At 47.2% G+C, this 9,745-nt stretch overlaps 1 protein-coding gene across 4 annotated transcripts in view; it reads left to right on the top strand.

The window, feature by feature from the left end:
- The window catches only part of AFF3 (AF4/FMR2 family member 3), a 587,662-nt gene that overhangs the window by 65,506 nt on the left and 512,411 nt on the right, over nt 1-9,745 (top strand). For 3 of the 4 annotated variants that reach the window (XM_030888457.2, XM_045283938.1, XM_045283937.1), the window contains exons 2-3: nt 5,530-5,604; nt 8,559-8,679. In XM_030888457.2, the coding sequence (XP_030744317.2) occupies nt 5,530-5,604; nt 8,559-8,679 (196 nt within the window). The remainder of the gene's footprint in view (nt 1-5,529; nt 5,605-8,558; nt 8,680-9,745) is intronic. The other variant, XM_045283939.1, reaches the window with a different exon arrangement.

Consider the following 9,745-nt stretch of genomic DNA (forward strand, 5'->3'; position numbering starts at 1 on the left):
AAAATGGAGACGTTCCCTTTTGGGATTCTTAAGATGGGTAAATAAAATAATCTGCGTGACGTGTTTTGTGGTACAGTGGCTGGCATTTGGTAATGAGCAGCGGTGGTTGTTGTGACCAAAATTTAATGTGAACCAGATGGGTGGGCACTGAAGATGGCAACGATCACACAGAAAGGCTGTTTCCCTGGGACTGTTTTTGGGCTGCATTTGTCTGTGGTGTTTGTTTCTCTACTGCTCCCTTCAGTGCCCCCGTTCACTCAGTGTTATGGGGCAGGAGAAGTTACAATGACGACACCAGCCACCCACCCTGCAGTACTGATTCCATTGAACGAGTCAGAAAACCTGTGGTAGAGAGCTACACATGCACGCAGGAGAGGATGTTTTCTGAGATCAGATGAAGACTGAGAGAAACTGTGGTCAGAGGCGCCCAGGTAAAAAGTTGGATTTACCTAATCAAGGCACCCAAAGTGGAATTAGTCCATGTAAGGGGTGGGGCAGTCACAGTTACAAAGATGATGGTGAGATGATAGAATTAAGATATTGGAGGAAAACAGAGTGACAGGTGCAGGGAATGGCAATGGATTTACTCACAAAAAAGACGACAGTTGAGTAAGTGGAGGACATGTTGGTGGTCTTCAAGTTTTAAAACGTCTAATATACACTGTTGGTTGGTTTCACGCCACACCAGCTACTTCACTGCCCCCACCTCACCATCCTCATCCCTTACCTTAGCACCCTTACCACCACCAACTTCCTCACCACGATCATCCTCACCACCACCCTGATCTCCATAACCACAGTAAAAGCCTTCCAGGAAGGCTGGTTGGCAGGATTCTTGCATCTTTGCAGGGCTGTCACTCAAGCCCCATTTTGTGTGTGTGTGTGTGTGTGTGTGTGTGTGAATTGATTCTATCACCTGCTTACTTCTGGGCACCCCTCTGCCTTACAGACCATCTCCTCTGTACTACTCCAGAGAAGGCATTTGCAAGTACATTTGCACAGCCCTCCTCTTCTGTAACTTAGAAGAGGATTCCAGATCTCTTATTATTTACTTTATAAATAAAAGGGATGTTAATTAGTTTGACTCATTAAATTTAAATGTAAAGCGATTGTTATAATTTTGGAGGGTTTGATTAAGCTTCTTAATTACACCCACTTGCTAATGTTGCTGTAGCAGGGAGCAGAGGAGTGACTACAGAACAGTCTCTACCTCGTGCCTTCTCTTCCTCTTGTCCTGCTGGCTGCCAATCCAAGCCCGGGGGGTTTGTTAGCATGTCGTCCAGTACTCTGAATATCTGAAAATACTGTCTCTTCTTGGGCCAGGCTGTGCATAGCGAGTCTTGATGCAAACTGGGCTCCCCTTCTGCTGCTCTTTGGAGTCACGGCTCCAAACCAAACATGCTTTCAGAAGGAACTGGGTAAAACTTCCATAGAATGTGGTCCACTGGAGACTGCAGCAGAAGGACAAACCAAAGAAGTTCAACTTAAATCCACATAGAATTTCAACTTTCGAGAGAAGTAAGGTGAGGCAGGGGAGGTAAGGGTCACTGAATCCAAATACTTTTTCAGGCCACTTAGCCAAGAGCTTGGCAGTTCCCACTCAGCCTACAGGCACTTTGGGAGACACCTGGTGATCTGTTGCCCCAAATCTGATGGAGCAGTTTGACTGTACACACCTGGACGTCATGAATCTCAGTCACCCCCTTGTCAAGTCACAGCAAGAGTAATGGTTACTTTGCGTGTCTTATATACACTACACCTCTTTCTTCCCTCTTTCTCACTTTTCCTTTATCTCAAGACTCAGCCAAAAGCTGTTCTGTCAGCAAGCCACCTTGACCCCGCCCCCCATGCTCCTCCAGCTTCTGATGCCTTGACCATGTTATGTCCACAGTTCCTGCTCATGGTTGGGTGCCTTCGCCTTTCCCCTCAGTTGGTAGCTTCTCAGCAGCAGGATAAGTCGTAGTCCGATGAGCTCCCCGGCATCTAGCATTGCCCTTCACAGGATACTCAGTGAATATATTTAGACAAAAGGAAATCATAGTTCTGCCCTTTGAAGAGGGCAATAGTTGTTAAACATGGAAAACATTCTTTCTTCACAAGAGTTGAGAAACCTTTGCTTCTGCTTGACCGTGGCTCTGGGTTACAATCTTGTAGACACACCAATAGGTTGGATGATATTTTTAAAGGTTATAGAAACACTTGGATGAATATAATCAAGGAGTGCCACATATATACCCCTTCTAGAAAGTAATCCTAGTAGCACAAGTCAACCCTCAGCTTTTATCTCAAACGAGATGGTTTGAGTCCCCTCCTAAAGGCTCTGTGGCAGGAACAATGGGTACATCTGCCTCGTGGTGATGAGAACCAAGAAAAGCATACGGGGCAATTCTGCCCTGTGTCGTGAGTCATGCTTGACTCTTAGGCACCCAGCCACCACCACCACCCTTAGCAGAAAGTTGCCGTGGGGAATGTGGTTGTATCGAGTGTCCACCTCTAAAGGGCCGAATGTGGGTCAGTGCAGTAGCAGAGCAGTCCCTCCACGTTTGAACACCTAGGTCAAGGCAGGCTTAGCTGGGAAGCTGAGGGCTAGGCTTTTATACCTGTTCCTCCCGTAGGGCAACTTGGAAAGATAGGAGCCAACTGATTGTTGGATGGGGTCTGCTGAAAGTGGTAATCCATGAGCCTTAGCTGGCTTGCTTTGTAGCCTACAATTTCTTTGTTCATCTGTCCTCTAATCCACAATTCTATATTTTATGAATATGCTTTTTCCCCTTGTGTACTGTACAGAGACGTGTGTGTGTGTGTGTGTGTGTGTGTGTGTGTCCTTTGCTTTTTCTAGTCCTGGTGGCGGTGGGATAATGGTAACTGCAAGGTCAGTAGTTTGAAACCACCAACCATTCAGAGGGAGAAAGATGGGTCTTTCTCCTTCCGTAAAGAGTTACTGTCTCAGAAACTCAGCAGTTCTGTCCTGTAGGGTCACTATGATCAGAATCCATTGGAAAGCAGTGCGTTTTTGTTTCATTTTCTTGAGGCTCTATAAAAACAAATTTTAACAACTAAGCCATTGTTCCGGGGTTCTCCTTGTAGTTCTACCTGAATGGGAATGAGCTGCCCTTTGCTTCATTGGCCCTGCTTTCTTACTTGTGGGTCTCATGCTCACTCTAGTATGTAGCATGAGGTTCATAGCTATGAGGTTTTAGGAAGTGTGGTTACCTCTTCACTCCTGGGTTGCTCCTGGTAGAGATAAGTAAGGACATTGAACATGGCTGTGCTCTCGACGTGATGTCTGCTTTATGGTATCTTTGGATGATTACGCTCTTAGCCTAAGTTCCTTGATCTTTAAAGAAAAGTTAATCCAGTAGTGCTCATCATCCCATTATACCTCCCAGAGACATCGCAAGGATAATTAAAGTATGTGTATATGAACTGCTGTAAACTCAGTGGGGGGGGGGGAATGCCATCATGCCCTCAGGTAATACTATTACTTAATTCCATGCTGCTACTGTGTGATCAAGAATAAATTAATTTTGGAAATGATGATGATTTCATGTTTGGGCATCTATTTTCCCCCAAGTACCATAATTTGCTTGAGTCTGAGTTCTACAAGATACCTCCATGTATAGATTAAAAACAAACAAAAGGAAAATGATCAGATATGTTCTTAACACATTTGCTGTTCTGTCAGTCTAAAAATAAGCAAGTCTTTTAAATGCAGTAGATTAAAAAGATTTATTGGGGGGGGAATGTTATGCATCTGCACTAAATAATATTGTAGCAGTTGGCTGCCTCCACTTTCATGCAAAATAAATAAATACATTTGGTGACATACATTTAAGGAATGCAGTCCTTGTAGTTTTCATGAAAATAAGGGGAAACTTTACAGATGATAAAGATTTATACCATCTGCTAGTCTCAAGGATTCCTGATTCGTAACTTCCAACTATTACTGAGCGTAATGCGTATGAGGGCCTGCGAGGAGTCAGCATTTTCTGTCACTTGAGTCAGTGCTCACGGGGGAAGCTGACCCCCTTTCAGGATGTCCGGGAAGAGGGCCTTTTGCTTCGGAAGGCATGGCCGTTTTTGCATCCTTGTGTTGCTTCAGTGGCAGTCTATGGCAGAGGGCTGCGTTCTAAGAGGAAGGGGGCCTGGGCTTGAAAGTGGCTGCACAGACGTCACTGGCAATTAGGAGGAGGGTGGACTCGCCCAGTACAGGGACGGAGGGGCCCAGTGTGAATGAGTTGAAACACCTGTTGCTGGCAGGAGAAGGAAGGGCCCAGACACAGAGCAAGAGATGGGGGACGGAAGCCCCCTTTACACTGACATTAGCTTGAAGCAGGCGAGGCTGTAGCTCTGAGGACTGAATCGACTCACGGCATATTGAGGTTCTAGTTAAGGAGTGGGAGGGGGTGGGCTGTCTATGTCTGAATGCTATAGAACCCACAGCCAAGGAAGGAGGAGAGACCAAAGGAAAGGAAGGTGTCAAGGAAGAATCACTCCTCTTTTCCTTTACTTGATGGGCTATAAACCACAAGATCAGCAGTTCGAACCACCAAGCACTCCACGAGGGACAAAGGAGGCTTTCTACCCTCGTAAATAGCTTCAGTCTTGGAAACCCACAGGGGCAGTTCTACCTGTCTCCCTCTAGAGTCCCTGTGAGTTGGAATTGAGTCGATGGTAGTGAGTTTGTGTTCTGTTTATCGTCTTCCCTTCCCTTCCTCCACTCTGCAGAAGGGGAACAGTTGTCCATTGGGGTATTTCCGTTTTCCTCAGATGGTGTGGAAGGTGCTGTGTGGCGCAGCATCATGGCGGGCCCTTGCGAGATGTACACAGAATTTCTAGTGACAGATGATGTGCAAGCAGTCCCAGGGGTTTCTGATATTTATTAGTACTAGAGACCTAGACTGGGTTTGTAGGCAGCCCCTCACTAAAGGTCTTTATCTTAGAACGCTTTTGTTTGGCTAAAGCTTAAAAGTGTTGGGAAGTGTTTAAGGAGGACCAGCTCCCCCTCACCTCCAACTGCTCCCAATTATGAAGTGATTCTTTCCCCTTGACCCAGAGGATACTACGAGTTAGGAGAGTTTCGAATTTTGGATACTTGTGTGTGTCTTGCTGCCTTTCCCTTGAGCACAAGAAAGCAAAGAAGGCCGGAAGGAAAAGAAAAGAAAGGAACCAACCTTCCAGCAGTTGGATGGACGCTGACTCACAGTGACCCTTAGGGTCGATGAGACTAACTTTACAGGACTAGAAAACCCCATCTTTCACCCTCAGCGGGACTGGTGGGAGCCGGTGGTTTCAAACTGCTGACCTTGTGGTTAGCAGCCCAAAGCTTCCCCACTACGCCACTGAGCTATGCTGCAAAACAAGTGGGATATATACATTTGCCTCTGTCTTCTTCGTAGCCCAGAGCCCCTATGCCCTTTCCCCTTGGCCTTTGGGGAATGTGCTGAGAACCCACGTACTTATACCCAGATGCAGCCGGTGCTCAGCTTGACAGTGTTTCTCCCCCTGTGGTGCTCCCCTTTCTTACAGGGGAGAAGACATCTTAAACCAGCGGAGTGACTCTCTAGTTGTGGAGTTTCAGTCGTCCGCCAGCAGATGCAGGAGGTATTATTCTCGGGCAAGGGGCGGGTGGGAGGGGCTTCTGAGAAGCCTGGAAAATCACCCCCCTGCTCCATCGTACATCAGCCATGTTGTGCATCACCCTGGTCTCGTCCGTGTGGTTGTTGGAGCTGGCTGAGGGCAGCTGAGCATGTGTGTGGAAGTGCCTTGCGTGTGAAGTTCAGTGCAGCCAGCGGGCTCTTCTCAGGCTACTAAGGTAGTGGAGAGGGAAAGGGTCTACATGATGTGTGCATGTATTAAATATCTATGTATTATATATCATATACTTAAAATATGCTAAATATATTACATGTACATTTAGCACACACGTGTTTAAACTACACATGCTTGTATTTGTTCAACAGTTAGCACATGTGTTCATAGTGAAACTAGAATTCTCCTATGGGTTCAGGCCCGTTTTGTGCACAAGTTGTATGTTCACTGAATCTCCCCCCCACCCCCCACCCCCACTTGACTGTCCTGAAAGTTGAGGTTTGTTATTGGGAGTGTGACGGTGCCAGACCACGCTTCTTTTCTCGGGCTAGAAGGCTGGCTCTGGGCGTAAGAGTGTCATTTCCATCTCTGGCCTCCCTGGTGCTGGTTCCTGTCACTGCAGCTGCCTGAGCGGGCTCAGTGACTGACGTGGGAGCTGTGAGCCTCTCACTTGGGCTCAGATCTCAGAGCTGCAGCCCGCTTTACTGGAAGGTCATTGGTGCTGGGAAGTTCCTGTCACTGCAGCCGCCTGAGCGGGCTCAGTGACTGACGTGGGAGCTGTGAGCCTCTCACTTGGGCTCAGATCTCAGAGCTGCAGCCCCCTTTACTGGAAGATCATTTGCTTCCAAACCCAATATCTTTGGGTAATGTACTAAGGGTGAGTTAAAATGCTAATAGGTTACACAGTTCTGGGTATTTTAACGTTCCCTAATCTTAAATTTAAATGAACCGCCTTCGGCGCTGTCACAGCCTTGCCTGCAGCATGTTGGGCTTGGCTCTCCGACAGCTCGTTTAGGGTACGTTCTAGCCCAAGGGGCAGAGAGAGGAGGATGAACAGTGGGTGGTTCGGGAAATGTGTGAACGATTTTGTTGTCTTTCACAGTCATCTTTCCATGAACTTTTGGATACGCCCCTCCTTTATTTATTTCATGGTTATTTTGGGTTCCTCACAGGTCCATGGTCTAAATCCTTTCATTACCAAACATAGCTACTCTGATAAAAATGAGATCAAGCAAAATAAAAGTCTCCACTGTCATAGGTTTTCGTGCACCCTCGGATCTTTTGACTGTTAACAGCAAGATTTTAATCATGATCTGTTGGGTCTTCTGGCATCCAAAATGCCTATATTTAGATCAGCGGTCCTCAACCTGCGGGTCTCAACCCCTGTGGGGGTCAAACGACCCTTTCACAGGGTCACCCAATTCAGCACAGTAGCAAAAGGACAGTTATGAAGTAGCAACGAAAGTAATGTTATGGTTGGGGGTCACCACCACATGAGGAAGTATGTTAAAGGGTCGGCATTTGGAAGGTGGAGAACCACTGCTTTAGAAAATACATATCTTCTACAGCCCTTTCATGTATTACCGCCACCCGTGAACCTTGTGGCAACACCAGAAAACACCCCCGCTTTATCATGGGGACACTTGGGGTATAAAGAGACTCGGTATGTGGGTGGGGGGCAGTTGTGAGCCCCTAGCTGATTAAGAGAGGAGCAGTCAGTCTTGATCTCCAGACTCAGCACACAAGACCCAGTGGAGCCTCTAAGCAAAAATGATGAATTGGCCCTTTCCACTAGATGCTTCTGCTAGAAAACAGAGCCCAGCACCCTTTCGAGGGGTTTGCCCTGGTGGTGTAGTGGTTATTCACTGGGCTGCTAATCATATGGTCTGCAGTTCGAAACCAACACCCTCTCAGAAGGAGAAAGGTGAGACTTTCTACTCCAATGAAGAGTGGCAGTCTCAGAAACCCATGGGGGCCAGTTCTAGTCTGCCCTGTGGCGGGTCACTGGGAGTCGGAGTGGACTGGATGGCAGTGGGTTTGGTTTTAGTTCCCACCAGCTGTGCTGCCTCCTCGTGACCCGCTTTCTTGACGCAGGGAGCTGAAGGAACAGCGTACTTCCTCCCTTTGTAAACAGCTCACTTCCTCGCCATTCGGTGCGCTCGCCCTTTCATGTTCTCCTTCGTAGAGGAAGGGACTTTATTTCTTCCTTAGTTCTTCAGCGCTCCGGTGTCTGGGTACTTCATAATTGTATTTTGGGAGAATAGGTATTAATTTTCTTCCACAAGAAGGCCCAGTTCCTTGATGACACAACATAATTCAATTTCCGTCCTCTCCCTTCATGGCCTGCACGCCTTCTTCCTGGCACATTATTCATAGTCAGGAGGAGTGATCGTGTCAAATATATCAGAAGGAAGAATTGATTCAGTAGTTGCTGGACGATTTGACTGATTAACAGAGATCAGACGGAGGGCTCGTAGCTGTGAAAACCAGTGCAGCATGGAGCTGTAACAGCTCTTTAGGGAGCGAGGTAATGAAAGGATCACCACAGAAACAGCCGTGCCAGAGAGAGAGAGAGAGAGAGAGAGAAACACTCCGAGGCTGCCTCGTAAGAGGAGATACGCTCATAATTTCTATTTACACATCCCTGTAATTACCGTCTGCTATGAGATTACTTTCCGTCTTCTCCTGTCAAAGTTGCTTAGATATTTCCTCTTTCACATCTCAGGCCAGGAAAGGAAGTCTAGAACAGGTTGCAACTTGCCTGAAGGCCTTTCTGCCCTGAAAACATGCCATGTAATCCTGCCCCCAAGTGCGAGTTGCCTGATGAGACCGGCGTGACTCCGATTCATGTTCGTGTTGTCATCCCCATCTGCCCTTGGGCCCGACATCTGCCCCTCTGATGCCCATGTCCCCTGGGCTTTCTTGACCTGTTCATACTGGGTGCCTGGTTTGTTCTCTTGCTGCAGTGTCTACGAACCCGATAGAAATGTGTTACGGAGGAAGGAACGAGAGCGAAGAAATCAGGAAACCCAGCAGGATGATGGCACATTTAATTCAAGTTACTCCCTCTTCAGTGAACCTTACAAGGTAGCCCTCACGTCTTCCCCGCCGCCCCTCACCCCGCCCCGGGGCCCCACGTGAAGGCCATCTGGGCTAGAGTTGTTGACCAACCAGGCTTCAGACAGGTTGCTTTGCCTGTTCAGTTCAACCACTAGGAACGCCTCCCCCACCCAGAATAATCTGTTGTCTGCTTCGTGCGTCTTTAGTTGCCACTCCCTCCATAAAATGTCACTGAAAAATAATTTTATTGAGAGATGATTAACGTATCAGATATTTCAATAGCTCAGCCATATTAAGTGTTGTGCCTTCTTCTCCACAAACAACTCTGGAACATTTTCTTCCTTCTTGTACCCCTTGCGCTTGATGCCCCATTTCCCGCCACCTTCCTGCCGTGCCCCAGGTAATTGTCATTACTAATCCTGCTGCTATCATCTTAGATCTGCCCTTCCTGACCTCCCTATCCAGAAAAAAAAGGTTTCAAAGAGTCTGCAACAATGGCCAAATAAAACAAAAACCTCAATCGAAAAGTGCAGAAAATACGTAGAGTAGAATACATTCACAGTGTGTCCGAAGGGAGATCCGATGACAAGATGTGAGATTCCAGCGTAACTCCCGCTGCTACGGTCCTGCTGTACAGTGCTCTCCGTGTGCTCCTGAGGCCGCTCACGCTCCTAGACCGTGGTCAGTGGGGAAGCTTCCCTGGAGGCTTCATCCCCACAGGGACCCTGCAAATGGACTTTGGGCTCTGTTTGCTGTGATTTTGTTGTTGTTGTTGTCAGTCACATGTAGACTGACTTACCTCTGCATTCATTTAAAATGAGAATTGGATTTGCTTTGCTCTCTCAGCGTTCAGGAAACCAAGCACTGTGAAAAAGAGCCTGAGTTACGTGTTTGCAACTCCTATTTGTAAATGTTACGGTGACTATGAAATAAATTGTCATGTTATTTCTCATCTGTATGACATGCCACAAAATCCAAAAGCTATTTAAGAGGGCTTCACAAATTTTGTGGAAAAATAGAATTTAAAAGATAATGGAATTGTTCAATGTATGTTTTGAAGTGTTCACCTCCTCCCCTCCCCCTGCCCCCCCCC

The sequence above is a fragment of the Echinops telfairi genome, unplaced genomic scaffold (assembly GCF_000313985.2).
Source record: "Echinops telfairi isolate 266 unplaced genomic scaffold, ASM31398v2 ScPeMD7_7467;HRSCAF=8505_1, whole genome shotgun sequence".
Taxonomy (NCBI): Eukaryota; Metazoa; Chordata; class Mammalia; order Afrosoricida; family Tenrecidae; genus Echinops; species Echinops telfairi.